This window comes from Lepidothrix coronata, unplaced genomic scaffold (assembly GCF_001604755.1).
Source record: "Lepidothrix coronata isolate B3197 unplaced genomic scaffold, Lepidothrix_coronata-1.0 Scaffold301, whole genome shotgun sequence".
NCBI classification, from domain to species: domain Eukaryota; kingdom Metazoa; phylum Chordata; class Aves; order Passeriformes; family Pipridae; genus Lepidothrix; species Lepidothrix coronata.
Window position 1 is genome coordinate 836,623 of NW_016690481.1, and position 27,621 is coordinate 864,243.

The following is a 27,621-nucleotide window of genomic DNA, read 5'->3' on the forward strand; positions in this document are numbered from 1 at the left end:
GGAAAATGTGATGTTCAGTGTTAAAATCCAGCTGATAACACATACTTTTGCAGCACCCTTCAGTACTTAAAGGTGCTTTTCTTTAAAATCCTACAACTTCCATCTGCCTGGGAGGTTGAAAGGCCAAAGTGTCCCACTCCTACTGGAATCGGAGTTACAGAGGATTTTCCTGTTTAAAACAAATGTAAAGAGGATTCTCGGAGGAAGAATTAAAAAACCAAAAGAAATCCAAGGATATTTTACAGATTTATTTTTGGAAAAGGGGTAGATGATGCTGGATGGAGCTGAAGAGGGAAGTGCTGGGGGAACCGATACCTTACGTTGTTAATATGGGCTGTTTCACCCCAGACATCCGTTGTTTTGTACGAAGATGCCGAAATCAAGAAATGTGGATGGCTTTGATATGCAGTGGCTCGCTCGAGGCTGGAGTTGGGTACCCGCCAAGCAAATCTGCTTCTCACTGTCACAACAGGGGAGGTGACAGTGCCATGCTGCCAGGGGTGGGGGAGGCAGACCCAGCCATGCTGAGCGTCCCGATCAAAAGCTGTGTTTCTGAGCCATCAGGGACTTGGCCGTGGGACGGGTGGATGGATTAATCCGAACTAAAAACATCCTAAGCTCAGTTGTCCGCGCTCGGAGTGGAGGGGGGTAGTCTCTGCTAAGTGCTCTTCTACAGTAATTCCTAACTCACTTTTCTGTTCTCTCTCTGCCCAACAGGAACTTGTGTGAGGCAACGGGACAAATATGCTTAACTTAAGGACTTGTGCGGCAAAGCTGAGGCCCTTGACGGCCTCACAGACTGTAAAGACAATTTCCCAACACACACTGGCAGCACCCAGGACGTTCCAACAGCTCAGGTGCTACAGTGCACCGGTGGCTGCCGAGCCGTTTCTGAGTGGGACTAGTTCAAACTATGTGGAGGAAATGTATTATGCTTGGCTGGAAAATCCCAAAAGTGTACATAAGGTAAGGAGCAACCTTGCCAGGATGTCACTTTTGCTTCTCTGTGTGTCTGAGCAGTGGTGCAGGTAAGTGCCTGCCTCCCGAGGAGGATCGAATTCAGCCATAGGGGCCAGATGATTGTGGACAGTCCTTCTGCCTCACTTTGCCCCAAAGAAACGGCAGTGATTCCTTGAGCAAGAGCCAAGAGGAGCTTTTCTTTTCGAGAGGGAACACCGTGGGCTTGGGACACGGGCAGCATCCTGGATCACAAGCGGATACAAGGAATGGCTTCTCCTGGGAATCCACCCATAATAAGCTCCTGAAGCTGTATTTTTTCCATCTCTGATGGCTCACGAGAGGGTTTATTCCAGAGTGAAGAATACGGAAGCGGGGCAGGGAGGGTGTTCTCCACATCCTGACTGGTTTCCTTTTTGCGTCAGGCACGGGTGGTGTTCAGTATTGGGGCAGATGTGCTGTAGCTAAGCTTGACTTTGAGCTGGTGCGTAAAGCCAGACCTGTGATCTACAGCCTGGGGAGGAGGACAGGGTCTGGTGGCCAGAGGGATTCCCACAGCTGCTCCTGAACTTAAAACTGGGAAAAAAACCCCAGCCGTGGGCATTATGTGCAGAGGCCTGTCCTGATCTGAATCCGTAAAGCTTCTCCAGCAAGACTGAGCTCATCAGGTGAGGGCTCAGCTGGGAAGAGGGGTTCTGAAACCTGACAGTGTTGTTCCCCATCCCCAGTGTGTCACAAGGAAGGTGTTCCTCCAGTGACTAAGTCTCAGCATTACCCAGGGGATTTTTTGGGTTGTTTTGAACATGTCCTCGTGTGGAACAAGGATTTTCTTTCTTCAGTAGCACATGAGCCATGTGCAGACCAGGATACAATGGGTAAATGAGCAGTAGGGTATAAGGAATCCCACGCTCCAGCACTTGCGGCAGCATTGATTTGTTTTCAATGGCACTGATCTCACCTTCAGAATGCAGGTGCTGAAAAGGTCTTAAGGTAGGATCAAAGCTGGATTTTCACAAAAAATGTTGACTTTAGGCTTCTTTGGAGGCAAATGGGTGTCTGAGCCAAACAGTAAAGACTCAGAAATCACAAAACATCTTCATTTGGGTTGTGCCCTTTGCCAAATAGTGACTTGAAAGCTGCCCAAGCACACGGTATAACCCCTCCTTCAGAGGTGGGATATTGAGTTAAAAGCCACAAACTTAAATGCCGTAGCCTGATTTAAAAATGAGTGAGGGTAACACCGCCTTGTCCCAGTGACAGGCACGATCGTGTCTTTGTCAAAGAGACATCATGGTGTGATACTAACACTTTGATTCCAGACCCACGCTCAAAAGTCACTCTGAGCAGATGTTTGAGTAAACATCAGGACTGACTGGGGCAGCTGGCTGGGAAGGGAGTTCGGGTCCCAAGGCCAGACCTCTGGTTTGCTTCTGGTCTTGTAAATGTGGCTGATTATCCTTGTCAGCCCATCTGTAGGTAGGCAGGGTATGCACACGCGGTTGAAGAATTTGGAGGAGAATTTAATTTGGAAGGAGCCTCTGCCCCAGCATCCAGCTTGGAAGTGGCCTCTATATTGCAGATTACGTCCAGCTTCATGTCTAGGCCAGGTCACTCCGGGCCTCGTGCAGTCAGGTTTTGAGTCCCTACAAGGGTGGTGCTCTCACCACCTCTCCAGGCCCCCAGTCCAGTGTTTATGGTGAAGAATTTGCAATTGTTTGATTTCTGGGTGACTGATCCCTGGAAAATCAATGTCCCTAGAATTACTTCCAGCGTAGTACTATACTTCCAGAGCAGTGCAGGAATTGATATAGGGTTTTTTTCTCCAGCATGTCTGGAACTGGTTTGGCATCAGGAAAATCAACATGTGAAATAAAATGCCAGGAAGCAAACTTGAGACCTGTGATGGAAAAAGCAAGTCTTAGGGACTTTTTTTCCATCAAAGGAAACCAAGCTGGAGTCCTGCTTGGCAGAAAGGGATTGGAGCAGGGAGATGAGACTAGATGATCTTTTGAGTGTCCCTTCCTACCTAAACCATTCTGTGGTCCTATGAAATCCAGCTCCAATCCCAAAACTTCTGGTGGGGTTGATACCTGAGTCGGTGTGGACTTTGCTGTTGCTTCCTGGTACACTTGGCCTCCTTCTGGACTTGTCTCTTGGGTGGACCCCACCTCATTCCAGTGACCCCTTTACCAAGGTCCCTTCCCAGCTCCTCTCTGTACTCCTTTGTCCTCTCTGCACTTTTTCGTGGCTCCTCCATCCTTGCTGGGTTGCTAAGATGCTGGGCTTGGGCTGGGCTTGTCTCTGGTTTTGCTCGCTCACAGTCCCTATCAACCGGTGTCCCCTCTGGGGAGGCATGTGCCACCCCTTTCCCTGATAAGTGTTGGCCTCCATCCTGCCAGGTGGAGGGGCAGATCCCGGGGTGGAGCTCTCGGAAGGAGCCAGGCTGTCACAGGGACCCGACTGAGGCTTATCTGTCCCTGCACAGAGCAGAGACCGGCTTCTGCTTGCCATGCTGCATCCTGCTGGGGAGGGACACCTTCATCTGGGAAGAGCTGGGGTGTCTTTGCTGTTGTCACCAAAAACTTCTGAGGCTTTCAGCAGACGTGATGGTCCCAGCAGAGCATGGTGAATCCACTTCCTCTGTGCAGACACCAGGGGTTTAAACTGCAGAACAAGCTTCAGTGCTTGTTTAAAACAGGGAAGGTAAAAAAAAAGATTATTTTAGGAGGTTTTCTGTGTGCAGTCCTTCAACTCCAGTTTCCAAGTCTGATGAGTAGAGTTGGATTATAGTAACAGTAGAATAATAAAAATATGAGCAGGGCTGGAGAAAGAGGATGTGAGGACACGGGGGATGGGTGCTGGTGGGCTGCCACAGGGTCAGTGCTGCCTGCTCCTGGACTGTGTCCCCAGGGAGTGGGGATACCCTCCTTCTGCCCCCCATTTGGCCAGCTTGGGTTCTTGGCACAGCCTGCACCGTCTCCCTGCTACCCTGAGCAACGTCATGGGTGCTTCAGGAGAGACAGCCAGAGAGCTGTGACTGCAGGTGGGTGGTACCTGCATACACCTGGGGCAGGTTCAGCCTCCCTAAGCAGCAGCCCCAAAGTTTGGGTTGAACCACGGGAAAGGAACACAGCTCTCCCCATAGGTCTGTACATCAAATGGGCCTTAAAATGGACTCCTTAACATGTCAGTGTTTGGGGTTTTAAATTGAAAGGAGTTTGATGACCTGATTGCACTGTGGAACACTGAAGGTCCTTGTTTACGTTGATAAGGGATGTGGCGATGTGCAGAGCACAGACCCATCTTCTGTTGCTGCTTGACCGCCTGCTCTCAGCAAAGGTTACCAGCCTTAAATTTGGTTCAGACTCCTCCTCCTCCAGCTTTAAGCTCTGATGTTTCTCCTCTTCTTTCTGCTGGGCTTGCAGACTGTGCTGAGCAGGGTTGGTGCTTCTGGAGGCTGTGGCAGGGGAATGGGCAGGGAGCAGCCTGAGCGGGAGGTGGAGGCTGTGTGTCCCTCGTGCCTCCCAGCCCGGAGCACCTGCAGCCCTGTCCGTGGTGCTTGCAGCTGGTGGCAGCTCTCTCCCCTTGCCATGTATGCCTGACCTCCAAGCTGGCAGAGACTGGGATGTGGTGGTCTGAGCCTGCACCCTTCTCCAGGAGCTGTCTAGCAGAAGGTGCTGGTTTGCCTTGGTGAGCTGGTTTGAGGCTGTTCCCAGCAGAGGAGCCCGCACTGAGATCTGCTCCCGGAGTGGAGCTCAAGATCCTTCTAAAGCCTGAACTATCATGGTGTGTGGCAGACAGCTGGCTCACCTATCCCACTTTGCCAGTGCATGGAGGAGCACCAGGAAACCTGTCCAGGCTAATGCCTTGTGCTGCGGCTGTGGGACTGCAAAAATGCAATGAATCTGAGCTCTCTTGTACCCCAAATATATATATATATCATGCCCTGTATGTGTATGTATCTATACAGGGTATAAGAGCCAGAGGAGCTCTCACAGGGCTGCTGCAGGTACAGAGAATTCAGAGGAAAATAACCCCGTGAGTTTATTATTGCTGTTAACTTTGGCAAGTGCCAGATTAAGGCAAAGTTCTCCTTCCCATGATAAAGCAGGGTAACTGATGGGGCTGTTTATCCTCTCCCATGGGAGACATGAGCTCCAGAGGCACCTCACATGTGCTCCCCACAAACCTACAGGGTGGCCCTTGGATACTATTGAATTCGAAATCACATCAGCAGGTTGAAAGCTGACATTTTTATAGCACTTATCAAGGCTCCAGCCCTCCCTTTGCCATTCAGCCATTATTCTGTAGGGCCATAAAGGATTCAGTGAAAGTGCCCGAGCTGACTCAGCCAGTGCCACACCTTGTTTGCAGAGCTTAAAGTGGACTTCTTGTTTCAAAACAGAATCAAATTGCAGCTCTGAGAGGTTGATATTAATGAATGGCAGATGGGAAGAGGTTCATGAAGGCAACACCCCTGGCTCCTTCCCTGTCCTCAGCCCCCTCTTGGGCTGGCAGATGCTCCCTTTCTCTTTTTTGTCTTTATTTTCCATTACATTAAAGAACCTTAAACCACCGAGTAAAGCAGCCAGCCAGGTTCCTCCCCATCCCGAGTGCGTGGAGCCTATGCCTGGTGCTTGTCCCTCTGCTCACAGGAGCTGATGTCTTCTAGAGCACCCAGGAGCTCTCTGAGCCTGAGAAAGAGAAGAGCAGGGATGAAACAGAAAGCCGCTCTCCCTCTTTTCCCCTTGAAATTTCCTTTAGCAGTTGAAATGGGGTTGGGTGTTTTCTGCCTTTCCTTTTTTTTTTTTTTTGCCTTTGGGGGAGTGATTGTTTGTCAGTTAGAGTGCCAAAATGTTCCAGATTTTATTTATGTTCTTTCAGCATGACCTGTTTCTAAATTTATTCACCTTGTGCAGTCATGTGATGGAGTGTTTGGGTAAATCGGGGCTGGAAACACCTTCCTGGGGCATGTGATGGACTCTGCAACCAGAGTAGCTCCAGGGATGGCTGAGCTGGGGCTCCTCTGGCAAAGGGGATGTTTTCAGTCCTTTTCACCCTGCTTCCAGGGGGACAAAACCTGTCTTTTCTGCCCCAAACAACAGCCGGAGGTTCTTTCAGGGCACTTTTCCACTTAGTTTACACACTCTGGGGATGGCTGGGCAGCGCTTGCCCTGTCTCCGATCACCAAGGCTGGATTTGGTGCTCTCCAAGGTGCAGGATGCCAAGCCCACAGCCGGTGGAGAGACTCTTGGACTAAAACCAGCATGCAAATCCCAGGGGATTTGTTTGCTTTAGCTGGCAACCTGGGTCTATGCTAGCACACAGCCACTGCTCCACTGTGCCCTTGTCCTTTGCCATCGCTCGGTGGCACATGAGACCAGGGTATGTGACGGGAGGATGTAGCTTGGACTTTGTTCGACTGAGCTCTCCCCTTTCTCAGGTCCATTGCTGTCTCTCCAAGGAGACAAATTAACTTGGGTTTGGCGTGGGTCACTTCTGGGTTTTTCAAGCAGTGCTGGAAAAGTATGACAGTTACACCAAATCTGTCAAGGGCTTTTTTGGGGGGTTTTGATTTGTTTTCTTAGCACCTAGACATGCCCATCGGCAGAGAAAGCAGGAGCAGAGGTGACAGCTGCCTTGGTCTGGGCACAGGAGAGCTGCGTGGGAATACCTGCATAGTGCTGGCCTGGGCGTTGCCAAAAGGATGGGGAAAAATTGAAGAGAGGACAGAAAAAGGAACACATTGCTGGTTGAGCGCTGGACAACACAGCTCGTGCTCGGATTTAGGTCTCAGGCCATTCAGACCACAGAAAATAGGAAGAGGTGTATTTGATTATAGGGCAGAAATGTTTTTCAGAAAATACTGGGGTTATTTAGAAGGCAATGGCTTCCCCTGGGGAGAAGGAAACGAGCTGGAAGTCCAGGCTGGGACTTGTGTCTCAGAGCAGCAGTTCTGAGAGCCGAGGCAAGGGAGGGTGTATCTCTGTGTCCTGTCTTGTGCGCTGCTGTTGAGAGAGGAGGGGCTTTGGGGGCGGCCTCATGGCAAAAGAAACAATCCAGATGGATGGGAAGTGGGATAATGGTGTACCTGGAGTAGTGGGAGAGCTTTAGTGCTCTTCCGTCCAAGGCAGGTGGGTGCCTTCAGCAGTGGCTGCATGGAGCTGAGGTGCAGGGGAGGAGGCAACTCTGCTCCCTGCTTTGGCAACAGAGCTGAGACCTCTGTAGCCTCGAGTGCTCGGGCTGCAGGTGATGACCCTGTTGCCTCTCTTCTTTCCATTTTTGTAGTCATGGGACATCTTCTTTCGCAACGCCAATGCCGGAGCTGCTCCAGGCACCGCTTACCAAAGCCCCCCTCCACTGAGTACCAGCCTTTCCACCCTGTCCCAAGCCCAGTTCCTGGTTCAGGCACAGCCCAGCGTGGATAAACTGGTGGAGGACCATCTTGCAGTGCAGTCTCTCATCAGGGCATATCAGGTAAGGGGATGTTGTGCTGAGGAGGGTCCTGTCCTCCCTCAGCAGAGGGACCTTTTATGGCTGAGGTTAGGGTTGACGCATGTGTTTTGCATGGAGAGCATGCAGGATGTGGGCTGAGCTGCCTGTTTTGGCATAGGAGCTGCTGATCTGTTTAGGCAGAAGCTTAGCTGATGCTTTGCTGGACAATAGGAAGATTTAAGCTATTGTTATCCAAACAGGGTGGCAGGGAGGGGGAGGTCTTCTTCACAAAGGGTGGTTTGCTGGCCTTTGGAATGTTGCTCCTGTGCCATGGGCTGCCATACTCAGCAGTGACATGGGACACCCATCCTTCTTCCCTCATGTTGCTGAGAGAACTTCTGAGGTCCTAATACAGAAGCTCAGGAAACATTTCCATGTGATTTGCAACCTGGAAGAGGCCGGTGGTGCTGGTGGGCTGCAGCTCAGACCAAATGCTGCCCAAGTCCGTCCTCTGGGAGAAATGAGTTTGAAGCAGGAAGGAAACATCCTCTGGCTGGTGGAAGGCCAGCAAGTATTTTTACTTGGGCGAACATTTAAGTGTGTTTCTACATTTGTGTCATCCTTTCACCTTTGTTTTTGCTCTGGTTTGTCAAGTCTGGGGGCTCTAATTGGCTCTGTGGTGAGATGTTAAAGAACCCAGCTGCTGTGCAAGTGAGTTTCTCACCTGTTCCTGTGACAAAGGACTCGCTGTACATTGTGTTCCTGCTCAGGTATGGGGAAAATCCAACATAAAAGGCCATGAGTTAAGGCAGGAACTGCAGCGCTGGACAAGTCCAAAGGTCTGCCCAGCCTTGGCCCCTGCTCTCTGGCTCCAAGATACTGCCACTGCCCTGCCTGCCTCTGCAGCTGCAGTGCCAACGTCAGCACTGGGACCTGTTTGTAAGGACCTGGTTCCATGGGAGATGACCACCCTGTCAGCTCTGAGGCAGCTCCTGCCAGTAGAGCAAGCGGGCAGACACCAAGTTTGAACACATGGTGATTGATGTAGTTGGAAGCAGAAGCTTCATGTCAGCAATTTGAACACAAAATCCGTAACCTCTTCAGTATTCCCATCTCTTCTTCAGGCTCTGAATGGCAGTGCTGGGAGGTGATGGCTCTTGGATGTATTTTTCTGAGCTGTCTGCAGTGAGAAATCTGCCTCCCTTTCTGCCCTGGTGTCACAGTAGGGCTGTAGCTGTGGTGAGTTATTCAGGTGGGGAGGTTCAGGACAGGATATGGAGGTATGAAAGTGTAGGAAGGTGAAGGAAACCCTGCCTGTGATACGTAACCTACTTAAAAGACCACAAAATTAGTTTCTTAATTGGATTGAGCTGGTCTGTCCCTATAATTATGGGTGAGCAATGACTACTCTGCTTTGGCATCAGTGATGGCTCCTTAATTGTATTTGTGTTTCCATGCCCAAGTCATTATTAATTTTGAGTAGTAGAGTGCTTTGGGTTGGAAGGAGCCTTACAGACCATCTAGTTCCAAGCCCCTGTGCCATGGGCAGGGACACCTTCCACTAGACCTTCCAGGTTGCTCCAAGCCCTGTTGAACCTGGCCTTGAAGACTTCCAGGGATAGGGAAGCCACAGCTTCTTGGACAACCTGTGCCAGTGCCTCACCACCCTCACAGGGAAGAATTTCTTCCCAGTATCCCATCTAACCCTGCCCTCTGGCAGTGGGAAGCCATTCCCCCTTGTCCTGTCACTCCAGGCCCTTGTCCAAAGTCTCTCTGCAGCTCTCCTGGAGCCCCTTTAGGCACTAGAAGGGGCTCTAAGGTGTCTCCGGAGCCTTCTCTTCTCCAGGTGAACACCCCCAGCTCTCCCAGCCTGGCTCCAGAGCAGAGGGGCTCCAGCCCACAGAGCATCTTTTTTGTTCCTTTTTTTGGTTTGCATTGCATGTGGACACTAACAAGCAGCCTGGCTCCTGTGGGGAAAGAGGTGTTCTCTTTGCTGCCGTACCAATTTGAGGACTTTTTGCGTACCTGCAAACTGCTGAGGTGACCTCAAAGCCAATAGGTGTCCCCAGCTCAAAGCTGTTTGCTGGACTAAGTGGCCTCCTGGTCCCGGTGAGAGCATCCTGGCCATGGAGAGCAGCATGGTGACCTTGCGTCCTGCTGACTGCTACGTGATGGACTCTCCCCTGCGCTTTGCTGCAAGATGGACAAGCAAATCATTTTCAGACACGGCTGGCCAGAGGAGTTTTCCTGTGGCCACCAGTGCTCAGGGGCACAGTGTCACCTGGCCCTGCAGAGAACAGGGAGGGAACGATGCTTTCTTTACAGTTTGCCTTAGTACTGATGGCTGATTTCAGACTCCTTGGCTGGTAAAACCACAAAAATCACGTGCTAAAATCCCCATGGGATGCTCTGGAAAGGAATGCCTTCTGGTACATAATGTCAGATCAGCGTGTCTGGTTTGTACAAGAGGTTTAGCAATTCCCTTGTATCCGAGTGCTTTTCCTAACTGGCAGCAGATTTGATGGCTGTAGTACACTTTCCTGGTGTAAGAAAGGCTCCACGCCCTGTACCACGGCAGTTGTGTCTCCTACCCCAGTCCCAGCATTGCTGCACCTGAAGCTGTGGCTCACCAGTCAGTGCTGGCCACCAAGGTGACCTGAGTTAGCTCAGTCAGACGTGCTGGGATCCCTCCATGGGTACTTACTCCAGTGGAAGCAAAAATCTGAAACTCCTCATCGCCTCCCGTTGTTCTCCGTGGCTCCTGATGTGGATTCAGACACAGCATGGAGACTTCTGGCCTGAGCGCTGCCACCAGGAGCTGTCAGGGCTCCACTGGCTGCGAGCTCTTTGATATTTCTGCACCTGCCCCTTCACATGGGAGTTCTGCTGTGGCTCCTCTCTCCAGAGGAATGCTGCGAGTTGCTGCATAGCTGGGCAGATGTTCTTCAGGCACATTCCTTGGCCTTTCAGGAACAACTGCTGCTGGTGGCAGCGCCTGTTTTCTCTTCTATATTGACAAGAGAACACCTAAATCTGTCAAAATCTGGAAAATTCATAGAATCCTAGAATGGTTTGGGTTGGAAGGGCTCTTAAAGCTCATCTCATTCTACCCTGCTGCCCCTCTGCCACAGGCAGTGTTCCAGGTTGCTCCAAGGCCCGTCCAACTTGGTCTTGAACACTTCCAGGGATGGGGCAGCCACAGCTTCTCTGGGCAAGCTGCCTCTTCATGTGCCTTTGACACTTAGAAGGAGACCATTGATGTGGAGTTACCGTATCTGTAGAGAGGAGCTGCTCAGGTTGGATACTGGGAAAGTGTCAGGAGACCCTTGGACCCTAATTCTGGAAGGTCTCTGCTGTGAAGGAGTTTGCCATCCCCCCGGCTACCCCCCAAACCTGGCGTCAGGCAGAGCAGAAGAGTCCTGGCAGCTGCTGGCACTCAGCTACTTGCTGTAGGTGACTAAACCCAACTTCTCCAGGCTTCAGCTGGAGCTAGAATTGGGGTGGCTCTGCAGAAAATGTAAAGAGGGAAACTTGTGCATGATGTTTTTTTAACTTTTTTTTTTAATGGAATGTCTCTTCAATTAACATGTTTTAATGACTAATCTGTGTTGTTGCTTCCAGGTCAGGGGTCACCACATTGCAAAGCTTGATCCTCTCGGCATTAGTTGTGTAAATTTTGATGATGCACCAGTAACTGTTTCTCCAAACGTCGGTGAGAATTACTCTGCAAATTAATTCTAATGTAATTTAACTTTTTTACCCCTTCCCTCTTTTGTTTTTCTCTCCCTTTTGGTTCCTTTCCATTCCTGGCGCATTTCATAGATTCGAGGGCATCATGTAGCACAACTCGACCCACTGGGCATCTTGGATGCAGATCTGGACTCCTCCCTTCCAGCTGATATTATCACATCCACAGACAAACTGGGTGAGGGCTTTGAGAGCAGTTAGTGCTGCATTGCTTGAGCTCCTCTCTCTTTCACAGCTTTGTAGGTAGATTGCTTCACCGATCGGGGGGGAGGGTCTGAAGTTTCCTTAGTAATGATCACTAAAATTGTAGCTGCTAGTGGCAGCGGAGCAGTCCTGCCACCCTCTGTCCGTCACCCCAGTGCTCGGCTCATGTTTCTTCTCCGACTGGTGCTATTCAGTGATGTCACTGAACTTGCTATCCCAGGGCTGGAAGCAATTGCATCTTCTGGAAATGCAAAGCACAGAGAGGTTTTGTGTTGGTGAGAGCTGGAGTTCTGTTCTCTTGGCTCCTCTTGCTGCTCTTGGGGACCCTTAGAGCTTGGGGTGAACAGGCTGGGTTCATTTCTGCAGGGCTGAGTGGCTGTCCCTGCCCTCCCTGCGCTCCCAGCTTGCCCCAGCATCTGTAAATCCCTTAATTGCCCTTTTTCCAAGACTGAGCTATGAGTCCTTGCTGGTGATCATAACAAGGAAGCTTTGGGATGCATTTCCGTCTAAGTTGAGAGGTGGAAATCCCAATGCCTTCGAGCGAGTGAAGCCTGAGTGTTGTGCAGAAGTGTGTGTGGTGCTCAGGACTTGAAATCCTAATCTGAAAGTGTTTAAACCCAGCACTGCTCCACGTGCTTTAGAGCTGATCTCTGTAGTTTGCTGCCTTTCCCCTAGACAGGATGAAGCTGCTGAACTCTGTCCCCTTACTGGTGCTTCCCAGGGTGGTTCCCTGGCACTCCGAGTGCTTCAGAGGCATGCTCATGCTCCTAACATAGAGTAGAGCAGCAGTGATGATTACTAACCTCGCCAACCAAAACGGCTGATCATAGAGCACGGTGCATGTAAACCACCTTGATTCCTTATTCAGCTGCCAGCACAGGGACACCAGCCCTGGACCTGCTGGACCTTCCAACAGGAGTACGTGTACTGGGAGTGGTAGGGAAGGAGTAGGTTTTGGTTGGACCAGTTCACTGGACGATGAAGAAGCTGCTTCATCCCACAGTCTGGACTCTGACATGCTTGTCCAGAGGACCAAGCCCTGGCTGAACTTGAGGAACTGTCCAGATCCAGCTTGGAGCAAGTCGTGTGCCTGAGATATTTTGATGGCAAGAGATGGGAAGAGGATGGCTGTGAACCCAGGTGTGGGGGAAGACACAAGTGCTTGTAGTCAGCACTGAGGGGGAAACAGGGAGACTTTTTAGGTGATCTTGAAGCCACTCAGCTGGAAAGAGGAGAGGGTGAGGAAAGGCTTTTCCATCTCAGGGTTTTTGGCCTCTGCTGCAGGCACTATAGTCCTTCTGAAGCAGAGCAGGAGAGGAAAACCCTGAAGCTCTGTGCCTGGTGGATGTGTTCCCTTTTGAGAGTAGAGCAGGGTCTACACGAAACCCAGAGCCAGTCAGCTGCAAGTGGTGGCAGTGACAGCTGTTCCTCGGCAGGAAAGGGAGCTGGGTGTGGGGAGCAGAGTTACTGTGCTTCTCAGGAAGTTGTAGACTCACAAAGTGGTCTGGGTTGGAAGGGATCTTCAGAGGTCACCTAGTCCAACCCCCCTGCCATAGGCAGGGACACCTTCCACTCGACCAGGTTGCTCAAAGCCTTGTCCAGCTTGGCCTTGAACACTTCCAGGGATGGGGCAGCCACAGCTTCTTGGGCAACCTGTGCCAGGGCCTCACCACCTTCACAGGGAGGAATTCCTTCCTTATGTCCAATCTTACCCTCGCCCCTGGTCCTGGCACTGCAGACCCTGGTGAAAAGTCTCTCAGTGCTGTTCCCGTAAGTACCTTTATACACTGAAAGGTCATAGTAAGATCTCCCGGTGCCTTCTCTCCTCCAGGTGACACCCCCAGCTCTCCCAGCCTGTCTCTGTGGCAGAGGGGCTCCAGCCCTTGAAGCATCTCTGCGGCCTCCTCTGGACTTGCTCCAGCAGGTTCACATCTGTCTTGCACTGAGGATCCCAGTGCTGGAGGCAGCACTGCAAGTGGGGTCTCACCCGAGTGGAGCAGAGGGGCAGAAGCCCCTCCCCCCACCAGTCACACTTCCGATGCAGCCCAGGACACGGATGGTCTTCTGGGCTGCCAGCACACATGGATGGCTTATGTTCAACCTCTCATCCACCAGCACCTCCCAAGTCCTTCTCTACAGAGCTGCTTTCCATCCATCCATCCGTCCATCCATCCCTCCCCCAGTCAGTGCTGGGACTAGAGCTTGCCCCAACCCTTGCACTCAGCCTTGTTGAACTTCAGGAAGTTCACATGGTCCCTCTTCTCCAGCTTATCCACGTCCCTCTGGATGGTATCCTGTCCCTCCAGCGCATCACCCACAACACTCTGTAGTGTCACCTGCAGCCTGGCTGAGGGTGCCCACCATCCCACTGTTAATGCCATTGGTGGAGGTAATTAAACCTCACTGGTCCCAGTACAGACACTTGAGAGACACTGCTCCTTACTGCTCTCCGCTTGGACATCAAACTCACAGGTCTAATTCCATGGGGAAGGTAATTTCAGAGGGAAATCTGCTCAGAGAGCTTTACTTCTGCTGTGACCACTGATTCCTCAAGAGCCAGGTATGCTCCAACAGTGTCCTGGCTTCAGAGGAAGCCGAACCCAATGTGATCCAAGAGCAGGTCCTCCCTGGCAGCCCCAGCCATGGCACTGGGCTGGCAGCAGTGTCACAACTGTAACAACATCTGGGGAAGCAGAACAGGCTCAGTTTTTCCTGCCTCCCCAGGGTGAGTGGCCACGAGCCAAGCAGTGTGTCCCAGCGTGGCTTGCTGTGGTGGGAAATGTTCAGGTATGGCTGGTCTTAGGCATCAGCTGGAAGGGAACCTCAGCATGGGATCTCTGTGTCTGAGCCAGCCCTTGAGCTTAATCTCTGTTGCTTCGTGGCTTTTATAGTAGGATACCTGTTACTGTGGTTTCTGGTCTTGATTAAATTCCCAGGAATACGTGAATTCGTAGGAAATAACGAGCTCTGGGAACAAGATATACTGCTGGCAGCTGCCAGCTCACACCGGGGTTGTGTCCCATGGTAGAATCCCAGACTCAGGTGGCTAGATCTCGTCAAAAGGACTTTTTTTTAAACTTGCTATAAGTATTATTTATACTGAGTAGATTTTCCCCTGCTATTCTTATCCTGGAAAATCTCATCTGGTCAATCTTAACTACAACTGGCAAACATACTTTACAAAAGGTGCTCAGAAAGAGGGGAAGGAAGTTGTGACAGTGCACACAGTGTGGAGCTCCAGCTGAGCCTAAGGTTGGATGTCATCTGCCTGTGGCAGAGAAAGCCAATTTCTAAGCGGATCCTGCTGGCTTTTTTTGCTTTGAAAGAATACTTCGTAACACTTGACAGAGCAGTTAATAGCAGAAGTGGTTTTTTGAAACTTGGAAACAATCTTGTTTCCTCTTTCTGAGCAGAAATCCTTTAAAGGTCAGCTTTTGTGGTGAGAGCTCTGCTGCCAGCAGTTTAAACTGGCAGTGCTGTGATTCAAAGGAGTTGGATGGTTAATCTTGGAAATCGATCTCTCTTCTCAATTGCCTTTTGTTTAACAACTGGTTTGGTTCTAGTTTGGAAGCTGTCTTTGGATTAAGCAGTGTGAGCTTTGGAGAAAATGTCAGGGGGAGAAACCCTCCCAGGGCTACTCAGTCTGAGGAGTGGTCGGCCTGGAGCCACCAAATTCCCTTTCTCATGTCTTTTCTATTTAAAAAAACAAAGTAATCTCCTCCTGGTCTTCTAGTGCAACTAGTCTGGCATGGTAAGTGTGTAAAACAAGGACAGGATGACTACCAGAACTCAGTGTGACTCATTGAAAGAATTACTACCTTAGCACGCTGAAATCTGGTCGGTATGTGGACGGCTGTGTGTGTCTAAGTGTCTGTCTGTCTGCTTCTCTCCCCATGGAGGGCAGCTGCCTCCGCCTCATGCAAAGGGGAATTGATGGAAATCCTCCTCCAGTTCAGGAAGAGCCAGGCAAGCCCCACCAGGGAGCTGGACTGGGAGTGCTCACCTCCCCTTTCCCCACTTTGGGGAAATGTCTGATTTTTTCCCACTGACTCAAAGGAGAAGTGTTTCCAAGGCCTTTCTTGTAACCCAGGTGAGATTGAGGCACTTGGGTCTCCTAACCTAGCTGGACAGGCAGCTCTCGTGCCGCACACTTGCCCGCTGCTTTGGCGTGCTGGTGCTCCTGCCCACGCCAAGTGTGCTCCAGAAGAGACAGCTGTGCATGCCTGCCTCACCACCGTCCTCATTAACCACCTGCGTTTTAACACCCCGATCCTCCTCCTCTCTGCAAAGGCAGCGCCATTGCCTCCTTCGAGTGACCTCGAAATCCTCCCAGTAGCACAAGCAGAGCAAACCCCTCAAACCCTCTGGAGCAGGTGTTGGTGGGAGACAGCTCTCTGCTCTGCAGAGGATCCTGCTCCCCGTGATGCAGCTTGTCAGGACGATGCCTTTTGGTTGTGGCAGGTGAAGACACTGTGCTGGGCCGTCCCCCTCTCCTGTCAAGATGTGCATGTGAGAGATCTCAAACCATGCAGCTCAACTGCTCCCCAGTGTCTGATGCCCCCCTTCCCCTCCTGCTCCTCCCTCCTCTTGTCAGACTTCCCACTAGGATTTCTTTTCCACCTAGTGTGTAGTCATCCTCCATTCCAACCCTTTTGCCTCTGATGGGTTTTGACTGTATTTTAAATACTGTATTTTTTTGACTTGTGCTTTCCATGACTAGTTTTCACAGTTCCAGGGTTTTTTTACTAACTTTTGACTGCGTTTCTCTATCTTCTCCCTTTCCGCACTCCCCTCCCTGCTCCCCCAGACCTCGCAGTGTTCAAGGAGCGGCTGAGAGTGTTAACAGTAGGAGGTATGCAATTAATGAGCCTTTAACCCTCTGGAGTGCAGGACTCTCTTTGAATAGGTTATTCTGGGGATGAACTGAGCCGGTAAAGTGAATCCACCTCCTCCATCTTCCACCACTCTTGAGTTTTGTGACATGTTTTTTTATTTTGAATTCATTCTCAAAGTCTTGAGGTAGGTGTGTGGTTAGTGACACTTGCCCCATAGAAATGCTCAATTTAGACCTTGCTGGCCTTTTCTGTGCTGTGTGTTTGCATGCCTGGCTTGCTAGAGTACACATTTTGTTGTGAACATTAATTTTATGAGGCCTCAATCTCCCTGATTGGTTCAAGGCTCATAAAAATCCAAGCTGTCTTCTCCTGGTTTTGTTGCAGGGAAATTTTGTCAGCTTATCCCTTGCCTTTACCCCATCCAGTGGTGTTGCTGCCTGTAAATACTGGGCATTGTCAAAGAGCTGGCAGGCTGCAGCAAAGCAGAAGCAAAGATGCTTTAGAGCCTCGCAAACTCCTTGTAAAATCTGATACTCCCCGAAGTGTGTCAAGAGTCTTCAAAGCAGCATGGCAGAGCAAGCCAAAGCCCTGTGCCACGGGATTGGAAGCCTCAGCAAATTACTGACGCTTCCCTGAAACCTCCAACAGGCAGTTTGTCTGGGATGCTACCTGCTAATGCTGCCTCTTTCCAGGATTTCTGTTTGAATGGGAACCACAGAGAAGCCCCAGAGACATGGGGACAAACCCTTAGCTCCTGCCTGATTCAGTGCTCCCAGGTATGGCTCTGGAGCAGAGCTCCTGGGGGCCGGCTTCATTCCCTCTCTTGGGACTCCAGCATCCAGAGGGGTGATGAGGGCAGGGATGGACAGCAGTGACAGCCAGGAACACGTCCACTCCAGGCTGGCTGGGGTGTTCCTTGCCTCTGGAATCACCCCTCAAGGCCGCACAGGGACAAGCCATGGCCAGTCCTGTCATCGTGGAATCGCAGACTGGTTTAGGTTGTAAGGGACCTTAAAGACCACCCAGTTTCATGCTCTGCCATAGGTAGGGACACCTTCCACTCGATCAGGTTGCTCCAAACCCTGTCCAACCTGGCCTTGAACACTTCCAGGGATCGGACTGTCTACAGCTCATTCTCCATTCCTGACCAGACAGTCAGGGATAGACTCTTTTGAAGTTCAAGGAGGGACAGCTCAGGAGGGGCCAATTTTTGCCTCCCATTGCCCAGAGGAAGGTGGGTTACACTGTCCTACAGTGTCTAGGCAGTGGTGTTCCCCGTCCCCTCCCTAAAAGAGCCTCCAGCTGAGGTCCTGGGCTGGTTTGGAAGGTGCTGGGAGGAGTGGTGGTAACTACCTTCTCTGCAGCTCCTGCCCTGGGTTAGGAGACAGCTTGGGACTTGGCTTTGTTGGGAGTTTGGGAGGGATGAGCAGGAGCCCAAGGGAGGTGCTGGGGCTCTGAACAGGCCATGGGCAGCTCTGCTTGTCCACTCTTTCATCCGAGCTCCTGCTTCAGAAGGGTCCTGGGACTCCCCAGTTCCTAGCTCTGCTTCTGCCTTGCTGCACTGGCTCAGCGAGGTCACTGTCCCTCCTCCTCTGTGCCTCAGTTTCCCCAAAGACAACCGTGAGTGGTGATGAGGCACCTCCGATGGCTTTGGGGTATGGCAGAGCTCACCTGCAGCTCTAAATCCTGACCTCCAGCTCTGAGCCCTACTCGGCCCCTCTCCAGGTCCAACCCAGCTCCCGACAGCTGCCATGCTGCAAGTAGGAGCTGCCACGAACCATCAGCTGCCAGCACCAAAGGGAAGGGGTTTGCTGAGCAGAGCTAGGCAAAAGCTCTAATTCTAAGGTTGTTATTTGGGCTGAGGGGATGCCTGGGCAGCCAAACCCCTGAGGGGCTGCTGGCCGCCTTGCTGCCTTGCTCCCGGGCTGAGCTATTCAGGAGAGTCCATCAGAGCCCTGATGCCTTTTTTCTTTCTTGGTCCTCTGTCTCTCCTTCTGTGGGGTTTTCTCTGTTTTAACTGTTTCCTTCTCTGTGTTGACTCTCCATTTTTAATTCCCACCATGTGCTGGCACCTCCGGTGTGCTCGGTGACTCCTCAATTCCTCTGTTTCTTTTCTCTCCCCTCTGTTAAAATTTGTGGTGTATTTTTTGTGTTCCTGGGGCTCCCTGGCTCACCCTGGATTTTAATTGCCCATTTCCATGCATATACATTGCTTTGTGGTTCGTTTCCTGTGGTGCCTCTATAATAATTCATTGTTCTATGCTTAATCTCTTTTTGTTTAATTACGGCTTGGTTTTTATCCATATAAACCTTCTTCATGCTTATTATTTTTTTTATGCTGCTTTCTTTTGTCCCTTCCCCACCTCTCCCTAATGCACCCGGTCCCCATGTGACGGTGTCCCGGTCCCTCTTCCTTCTCTCTCTTGCTTGTCCCACCCGTGACAAATCCTGCAGGCTTTTACGGGCTGGATGAATCTGACCTTGACAAGGTTTTCCACTTGCCCACAACCACATTCATCGGTGGAAATGAATCGGCTCTTCCACTCCGGGAAATCATCCGTCGGCTGGAGGTGAGGAGAGTGGAAGTCTGTGCTAGACCTGTGTGCAGCCTGGGGTGGGGCAGAGCAGTTGCCTTTGGAAGGTCCTGGGCCAACCTTCAGATTTTAAGATTTTCCGTTTGGGAATTGCTTCTCAGCTCTTGCCCCACTCATGGGAGCTACCCTGAGTTACCTGCTCAGCTCTGATCACCTCCAGCTTCCTGCTGCATTGCAGCAACGTGCTTGGTCTGCCCAAGGTAGAGCAAACCTCAGGCAACTGGGTATTGCCTTTTTGGAAACATCTCTAGCTGCACTTTCCAGTTTGAAGCAGTAGCCGGTGCTGGAAGAGCACAGAAGCAGGCTGGAGGCCAGTGATCCCCTCTTCAGGTGCTGCAGCAGTGCTGCTGTCCTGTGTGGGGATCCTTCAGAGGGTGCAGGTTTGAGACCCCTGGGGCTGGGCTTCCAGCTTGTGCAGCTGGTTTCATTTTCATGCCAGATTTCATCCCCTCCTATGCCTGGACTGAGCGCAGGTGGCTCTCAGGCATGCTGAAGTCTGCTCAGATGGTCTCTGCCAAGACAGGTTGACCTTGGAAGAAGCAAAACTGTGCCAACACTTTAGTTCAGCTGCAGGAATGGGCTCTTCGTGTGTCAGGGGAGGTTTTTCTGGTGATTCTCCCCCACCCTCTAAGGTGGGATTTTGGACTGCTCACAGGTGATGGGATTTTGGACTGCTCACAGAGGGAAAATCTCTTCTTTGAGGTGGATAAAAAGGAATTGAGGGGCTGATTGTGGGCCCCTCGGAGAAGGGAAATTAAACATCTTGATGCTGGGTCATGTGCAGGGTCCAAGCTGCCTTACAGTATCCTGGAACATCCCCTTTCCTGGGAAAACAATTCAAACAAGGCTCTTAAAGCAGGGCTGTTGTGGGGCTGGCAGCTGGGGTCCCCCTAGGGCTCCCCTCCACCTGCTGGGCATGAGGAACCATATCTCTGCTGACACAGGAGGGCTCTTTGGCTGAAAGGATAAAGGGGGAAATGAGTAGCTCCTGGTCCTGTGATCCAATGGGGGCTTGAGGTGCTGAAGCCCTGTTGTTCTCCCACGGCCACTCTTTTCTTGTCGGAGCAGATGGCATACTGCCAGCACATCGGTGTGGAGTTCATGTTCATCAATGACCTGGAGCAGTGCCAGTGGATCCGGCAGAAGTTTGAGACCCCGGGCATCATGCAGTTCACCAACGAAGAGAAGCGCACGCTGCTGGCCAGGCTGGTCCGCTCTACCAGGTACCCCGGGGGGGCTTCCCTTTATCTGCCTGGGGAGGTTTGCTCCCAGCTCTAGTGACACAGTCACCAGCTGAGTCACATCTTCACATCATCTGTCGTCATCAGCTTAATGAGCAGGGTGTCGCCAGTAAGCTGCTGGCCTGGCAGGCTCAGGTGCTGGCAAACCGCCTGAAAATGTGGATGGTCCTGAAAGAAATGGTTTAAATATAAAGTGCAGCAGGGTATTGGGACGGGGGGAGTGGCCAGCCAGCTCTGTGGGAGGATACTGGAGTGATTGGGAAGGCTGTTATGTGCTGCATGGTGCCAGTTTGAGCATCATTTGGTGCTCTGCCTCCCTCAGTTCCATCCATATCCTTCCTCTGGTTTCTGCCCTCAGCTGTAGCCCTGGCACTGATCCCTCTTTCCCTTTGCCTTCCAGGTTTGAGGAGTTCCTCCATCGGAAATGGTCTTCAGAGAAGCGTTTTGGTCTGGAGGGATGCGAAGTGCTGATCCCAGCTTTAAAGACCATTATTGATAAGTCGAGTGAGAAGGGAGTGGATTATGTGATCATGGGGATGCCCCACAGGTAACCTTGCCTCAAGCCATGGTGCTGCTTGGCGTGGGTGGGACACAGGGGGATGCTGCATGTTGCCGGGGTTTGGTGCTGGAGGGCACACTGGTTTCTGCCATCACCCAGCTGGTCTTGGTTGGTGATGAACTTCAGCTGAAGAGCTCAGGCTTTAGCTGTTCTCTGTTCGTCATGATCTTTCCAACTTGTTTGTAAATTCATCTGGAGAGGGGTGGTGGCTTGAAGGCAGAGCTGGAATCCTACTGGAATCCCAACACCTGCCTGCTCTGGGGCAGCTCAACAGGGATGTGGGATGTGGGGGCAGCCAAACCATCCCTGTGCTGAGGACAGCCAAACCATCCCTGTGCTGAGGACAGCCAAACCATCCCTGTGCTGAGGACAGCCAAACCATCCCTGCAGGATCCTTTTAGGGAGTCCTCATCCCTAGGTGACCCTACAGCTGTCACAGGAGGTGTGCCAGGAGGGTAGCAGGTAACCATCAGTATTTGATGACTGCCAGCAACGGTCTTGCTTTTGCAGGGGACGCCTGAATGTTCTTGCCAACGTGATCAGGAAAGAGCTGGAGCAGATCTTCTGCCAGTTTGACTCCAAGCTGGAGGCTGCTGATGAGGTGAGCTCCTCCCCTGCCTGCAGCAGCTGCTGCTGCCTGTCCCTGCACAGTCCCCAGGGGCTGTGGCTGTATTATGCCACTGCTTCTGGTGTCACTCGGTGGCATTAGTGTTGTAAGTATTTCCACGTTGCAAGCACACACAGACAATTGGAGCCTTTGTGTAGGTGCCAGTGCTGGTCTGTCCTTGCCTGTCCTGGGGTTGGTTGATGCCCTGGCCACTGCCAGTGTTTCCAGCAAAGACATGCTGTTGGTGGCTCTCCAGGGCATGAAGAAGCCTTGGGGTGGATGCTGAGGTGAGGGGAAGGGGGCTGGGAGCAGAAGTTGGTTTGTTCTCTTGCAGCAGTCTCTGGTCCCTGTCTGGGGCTCTAAAGCAGCTCCAAAAGCGCGGAGTTCCAAATTGCTTGTGCCGCAGGCTCTGTCTCTGCGATGCACTCATGATCCAAAGGTTCAGCATGATAACCTGGGATGGTTTGGCTTTTGGGAAGCTGGGCTGGGCTGGGCAGGCTTGATCCTGCCATGACCTTCAGTGGGGTTTCAAGGTGAGAAAGCAGCAGCCTGCAGCCTTGAGATGCCCTGATAGGGAACCTGGCAGTGCATTGGGAGTGTTTGCAGAGCTTAGGTGAGTGTTACCTTTCTCCAGTGTCTTCCCCCAACCTACCACACTTGCTTCATCCCCTATACCTTCAGCTGTACCTAGATGGGCTGGATGCATGTCTGAAATTGGTGGTGGTTTGGCACCTGGGAGAGACTTTTCTGGGTGCCAGGTCAGCTCCAGCAGTGAGTGTCTGCTGTGTTCTGCCAGTGCCTCCGAAAAATGCCCCTCTCTTCCAGCCTTGGAGTCAACACTGCCCTATCTCAGGTCTCCTTCCACGTCCCAAAAGCTGCTCATGCTCCCGGGGGTGACTCTCCTCTCCCTTCCATCAGGGCTCTGGTGACGTGAAGTACCACTTGGGAATGTACCACCGGCGGATTAACCGTGTCACTGACAGGAACATCACCCTTTCTTTGGTGGCAAATCCTTCTCATTTGGAGGCAGCTGATCCTGTTGTTCAAGGCAAGACTAAGGCAGAGCAGTTTTACTGTGGGGACACAGAGGGGAAGAAGGTGAGTGGTACTAAGACACATATGCAGTGAAATGTCCTGGGCTGGATGGGGTTTGATGTGGATAGGCTGTTGGGAAAGTGAAGAAACCTGGCTGTTTTTTGTTTGCTGTGCCCCTGCTGTCACCCTGACTTTGCTCCCCCATCCTTCCCCACTGACTGTGGAGATAACTTTGGGAGGGGCTTATCCACCCTAGGCTCCCATTGCTGCTTCCTCCATCTCTGAACTGACTAAGCTGGGCTGTGGGTGCAGCAGATGCACAAACCCCTGCCTGGAAAGCAGAGAAATGAGGGGCACTCCCAAAAGGCAATCTGAGCACCACATCTTGGGGGACTTGGCAGTAGGATCTCAGTGTAAGCAAGGAGAACCATTCCTGGGTCTGGGAAAGCTGGAGCTGGCAGCAGGAGGCAGCTCTCCACACCCTGGTGGGGAAAGGGCTGTGGGGGGCTGTTTGCCATCTGATTCATCACAAATCTGTTTCTCAACACCAAGAAGTGGAAGGGTGAGATCCAAAGTGCTTCCCTCCATCCTACACCCCAAGGGCTGGGTATAAATAGACAGACCCTGTCCTTGCCTGGCAAGTGGTGTCCTCAGCCAGCCCCTGGGACGGCGGCAAAATAACGTCGCTGGCGCTGGAGCCAGCTCCTGGCTCCACTTCTGCCCATGGGGCTTCTGGGCTGAAAGTATGGGGTAAAAGGGTGTTATTCTCTTCTTGCTGCAGTGAGAAAAAGGCTTTGCTTTGAGGGGGGTGTGTTTGGAAATGGGACTCACTGCCCAGCTGGGGTGTACTGGGTGTCGTCCTGCTGCCTGCTCAGGGTGCCCCAAGGGTGCTATCCTTGCTGGGAGGGGGCCGGTGGGGGCCTTTCCCCAATGGTGTGCCAGCCACGGCTGGCTCCGCTCGCAGCTCCTGGGAAAGCATTGGATGTGTCGATGAGCTGTTCCATGTCCTTTCTGGGATGCTGAAAGTTCGTGGGGATGAGAGCTGGACCCTTTCCTGGTGGTGCCCTGCCTGCTGTCCCTGCTGACCACCATGGCTTCCCCTCTCCCAGGTGATGTCCATCCTCCTGCATGGAGATGCTGCATTTGCTGGACAGGGCATCGTGTACGAGACATTTCACCTGAGTGACCTGCCCTCCTATACCACCCATGGCACTGTCCATGTCGTGGTCAACAACCAGGTGAGGAGCAAATCCTCTGTGCCCATGAGTCCCTGGCAGAGCCGCCTCCACAGGCTCTGGGCTGGGTGGTAGCTGGAACCGGTAGCACCTGTTTCCCTGCCAGTGTTCCTGGCAGGAGCCCTAACCTGGCGTCAGCAGGGGGTGCCTCCCACCCAGCTGCTCCACAGCAGCAGCTTTTGAGCCCAGTCTGGTGCAGACATGATAAAACCTGATGCTCAGTGTGCGACATCACACAGGCGTGATCCCTTCTGCCCCCATGGAAACCAGAGGCATTTCACTGGGACCAGCCTGTCCCTGCATGTCCAGTAGGTACTGGGGTGTGCCTGGGCGCAGGAGATGGGCAGGTTGTGCGTCCCCAGCTCAGCCACAGCAGCTGAGCTGCCCTTGGAGCTACGTGGGCACTTTCCTGAGCTGGCAAAGTGCAGCTGCCTTGTGCCAAGCCAACTGTGACGTCGGTGTCTAAAGAAGGAGCTGCACAGCAGAGCTGTGTTCCAAATCCAGTTGGTAACACTGTGCTCATCCTGTTCCCTCTCACCCTCTACAGATTGGCTTCACGACAGACCCCCGGATGGCCCGGTCCTCCCCGTACCCGACCGACGTTGCCCGCGTAGTCAACGCGCCCATCTTCCACGTCAACGCAGATGACCCCGAGGCCGTTGTCTACGTGTGCAATGTGGCAGCAGAGTGGCGAAGCACCTTCCACAAGGACGTGGTGGTGGATTTGGTAAGGAACGTGGCACAAGGCTTTACCCTGAAGCTGGGACTGTGGTGGGAATGCACTTGGGTCCCTCCTGGGCTGTTCTGGACCCTCCCTAACACAGATGCAGGTAGCTCCAAGTGCTTTTGGAGTGGTAGGTTGCAGGCAGCTGCGTTCAAAGGCTCTTTCCCTTCCTGGCAGGTTTGTTACAGGCGCAACGGGCACAATGAGATGGACGAACCCATGTTCACGCAGCCCCTGATGTACAAACAGATCCGGAAACAGAAGCCAGTGCTGCAGAAATACGCAGAGCTGCTGATTTCCCAGGGGGTGGTAAATCAGCCAGAGTATGAGGTACTGTGCCATGTGGCCTGACAGGAAAACTGAAGGTGGCATCTCCAGGGAAAATTACTTGTGTGATTCAGACCTGGATGTGAATGAAGTGATGTGAGCCCTTTTCTGCTTGTGCTTGTCACCTAAAGGTGGCAGAGTTGTGCTGGGGTTGGGTGAGTGCTGCAGACCTTGCAGCAACAGAGGTCGGAGCCGAGGCTCATCCTTGGACTGTGCCGGCTCTGAACAGCACAGGAACATCTAGTTCAAGGATCGCCCTGTGATCACTGTGGCACAGGCCATGCAGTGCTGGGCCACTGCAGCACAGCCGGGTCCCAGTGCTCAGGATTGCTGTGGCCAGGGGTATCTGAGGCAAGTTCATGCCCCAGTTCTGCTGCTTGGGCAGCAGCATGCATGGCAGCAGTTCTGTCGGTCCTGCTTGCCCCAGGACTGCTTTGCAGCATCACTAGGGTTGAACACAAGTTGTCAGCTCAGAGAGCAGCTGGGCTGTCCCTCAGGGGACAGGGGCCCAAGGGGCAGCTCTGCTCTCTGAGGCTGAGCAGCATGGCCCTGGGGCTCCCCTGCTGTGGGGACCACCTCTGCCCCCCATCACCCTTGCAAGTGTGCACCGAAGCCCCCAGGCTCAGCACCGTTGTTTGGAGACCCTCCACTAATGTTTTTCCTCCTCCTGGTTCTGCCTTTCAGGAGGAAATTGCCAAGTACGATAAGATCTGCGAGGAGGCCCATGCTAGGTCCAAGGATGAGAAGATCTTGCACATCAAGCACTGGCTGGACTCGCCCTGGCCAGGTAAACTGCTGACAGCATTTTGGAGGTCCCTAGCAAAGCACCCAGCCTCTCTGGAGCCATGGCAGCGATTTTGTAGTATATCACACCGGAGGGGAAGTGGGGTGGTGCTCTCCCCACTCCTGGTATCCCGACCTTTGCTTGAGGGTGTCCGTGACCTGAGCTCTTCCCACGGAGCTGGCACAGCTCCTTCAGCATGGTGACTTTTCTTCTCCCCCAGGTTTTTTCACTTTGGATGGGCAGCCCCGGAGCATGACCTGTCCATCCACCGGCCTCAATGAAGAGGACCTAACGCACATTGGTCAAGTGGCCAGCTCAGTGCCAGTGGAGGATTTCACTATCCATGGAGGTAGGCGCCTGTGGAAGCTGTGCCATTTGTTCCAGAGAGATGTGGGATAGGGCTGGGATGTGGCCTGGACGTAAGGGACCTATTGCACTGCTTCAGTATGTGTGGGCAGCAGGTCTGGGGAGGGGATCATTCCCCTCTACTCTGCACTCCTGAGACCCTACCTGGAGCACACATCCAGCTCTGGGGCCCCCCTCACAAGCAAGATCTGGAAATGTTAGAGCAGCTCCAGAGGAGGCCTTGAAAATGATTCCAAGGCTGGAGCCCTTCTCCTGTGCAGGAACTCCAAGAGAGTTAGGGGTGTCCAGCCTGGAGGAGTGAAGACTCCAGGGAGATCCTTTAGGATCCAGTGCCTAAAGGGGCTCCAAGAGAGCTGAGAGAGACTTTGGACAAGGGCCTTGAGCTACGGGACGAGGGGGAATGGCTTCACACTGACAGGCAGGGTTAGGTGGGATATTGGGAAGAAATTCTCCCATGTGAGAGTGGTGAGGCCCTGGCACAGGTTGCCCAGAGAAGCTGTGGCTGGCCCATCCCTGGAAGTGTTCAAGGCCAAGCTGGACAGGGCTTGGAGCAACCTGTTCTAGTGGAAGGTGTCCCTGCCCATTGCAAGGGTTAGACTGCATGATCTTTAAGGTCCCTTCCCACCCAGACTCTGTGAGTCTATGAGAACTTGTTCATGAGGGAGCTGTGGGTAAGGGAAGTGAACCAAGGAGTAACTCTTCTTTGGAGCTGATCCTTCCCTGCAGTCCTGATTCCTCATCTGCAGCTCATCCCTCCATCTGCCCTGGTCACTTGCAGTCTGTCAGTCCTCGGCCAGTTGTGGGACAAACCTGGTGTCACTGCAGCTCCCTCCCATGCTGGCTACCAACCAACTCCTGTTCCGGCAGGTTTGAGCCGTATTCTGAAAACCCGTGGGGAGATGGTGAAGAACCGGACAGTCGACTGGGCTCTGGCAGAGTACATGGCATTTGGCTCCCTGCTTAAAGAGGGCATCCACATCCGCCTGAGCGGCCAGGACGTTGAGAGGGGGACATTTAGGTAAAGCCTTGCTTTTGGAGGCTTTAAAGGCAATTCCAGCCCTTCTGGAAGGGATCCAAAGGCTGATGATGGAGTAACACTTTCCCAATTTCTAGCCATCGCCACCATGTCCTGCATGATCAGAACGTGGACAAGAGGACCTGCATCCCCATGAACCACCTCTGGCCCAACCAGGCTCCGTACACTGTCTGCAACAGCTCCCTGTCAGAGTATGGTGTCCTGGGTGAGTGAGGGGGTCTGCACTTGCTGCCCAGGGTGAGGCTGCTCTGAGAGGGTAATTCAACCCCCTTGCTCCTCTAAACTGAGATTAGCTCAGTTGGTTAGAGCATGGTGCTAATGCCAAGGTCACAGATTCGATCCCTGTAGAGGCCATTCACTTAAGAGTTGGACTCAATGATCCATGTGGGTCCCTTCCAACTCAGAATACTCTGTGACTCTCCCATCCCTCAGGATTCGAACTGGGCTTTGCCATGGCCAGTCCCAACGCCCTGGTGCTTTGGGAAGCCCAGTTCGGGGATTTTCACAACACTGCTCAGTGCATCATCGACCAGTTCATCTGTCCTGGGCAGGCCAAGTGGGTCAGGCAGAACGGCATCGTCTTGCTGCTTCCCCATGGCATGGAGGGCATGGTAAGGACTCCCCCAGCTCACACTGGAGGCTGAGCCATGGGCAGTGGTGGCACAACACTGCTCATGTCATGGCAGTGCCTGGCATTGGCTTCTTGTGCCTGCCTTGTCCTGCACTCACTGTCCCCCTGCTTGGTCCCTGTAGGGTCCCGAGCACTCCTCTGCTCGCCCGGAGCGATTCCTGCAGATGTGCAATGATGATCCCGATGTCTTCCCTGTGAGTGGCGGCCGCGCAGAGCTCAGCCTGGCCCTCCCGCGCCCTGGATCAGGGCAGCAATACCCATGTGGTCTTAGCACAGTGGTTGCCGATGGCAGGAGGTGTGGGAC

The 27,621-nt window shown here is 52.6% G+C and overlaps 1 protein-coding gene across 3 annotated transcripts in view; it reads left to right on the forward strand.

The window, feature by feature from the left end:
- Positions 1-27,621, forward strand: part of OGDH (oxoglutarate dehydrogenase) — a 32,703-nt gene that overhangs the window by 2,821 nt on the left and 2,261 nt on the right. The window contains exons 2-19 of one of the 3 annotated variants that reach the window (XM_017837331.1): positions 718-966; positions 7,246-7,434; positions 11,014-11,104; positions 16,151-16,195; positions 18,633-18,748; positions 19,841-19,995; positions 20,414-20,560; positions 21,083-21,173; positions 22,098-22,277; positions 23,324-23,452; positions 23,997-24,176; positions 24,351-24,503; positions 25,185-25,287; positions 25,505-25,633; positions 26,518-26,668; positions 26,764-26,891; positions 27,119-27,297; positions 27,440-27,511. In XM_017837331.1, the coding sequence (XP_017692820.1) occupies positions 745-966; positions 7,246-7,434; positions 11,014-11,104; positions 16,151-16,195; positions 18,633-18,748; positions 19,841-19,995; positions 20,414-20,560; positions 21,083-21,173; positions 22,098-22,277; positions 23,324-23,452; positions 23,997-24,176; positions 24,351-24,503; positions 25,185-25,287; positions 25,505-25,633; positions 26,518-26,668; positions 26,764-26,891; positions 27,119-27,297; positions 27,440-27,511 (2,460 nt within the window). In that variant the 5' untranslated portion in view covers positions 718-744. Of the gene's footprint in view, positions 1-717; positions 967-7,245; positions 7,435-11,013; positions 11,105-11,214; positions 11,318-16,150; positions 16,196-18,632; positions 18,749-19,840; positions 19,996-20,413; positions 20,561-21,082; positions 21,174-22,097; positions 22,278-23,323; positions 23,453-23,996; positions 24,177-24,350; positions 24,504-25,184; positions 25,288-25,504; positions 25,634-26,517; positions 26,669-26,763; positions 26,892-27,118; positions 27,298-27,439; positions 27,512-27,621 lie in introns of all 3 variants that reach the window. The other 2 variants (XM_017837333.1, XM_017837332.1) reach the window with 2 other exon arrangements.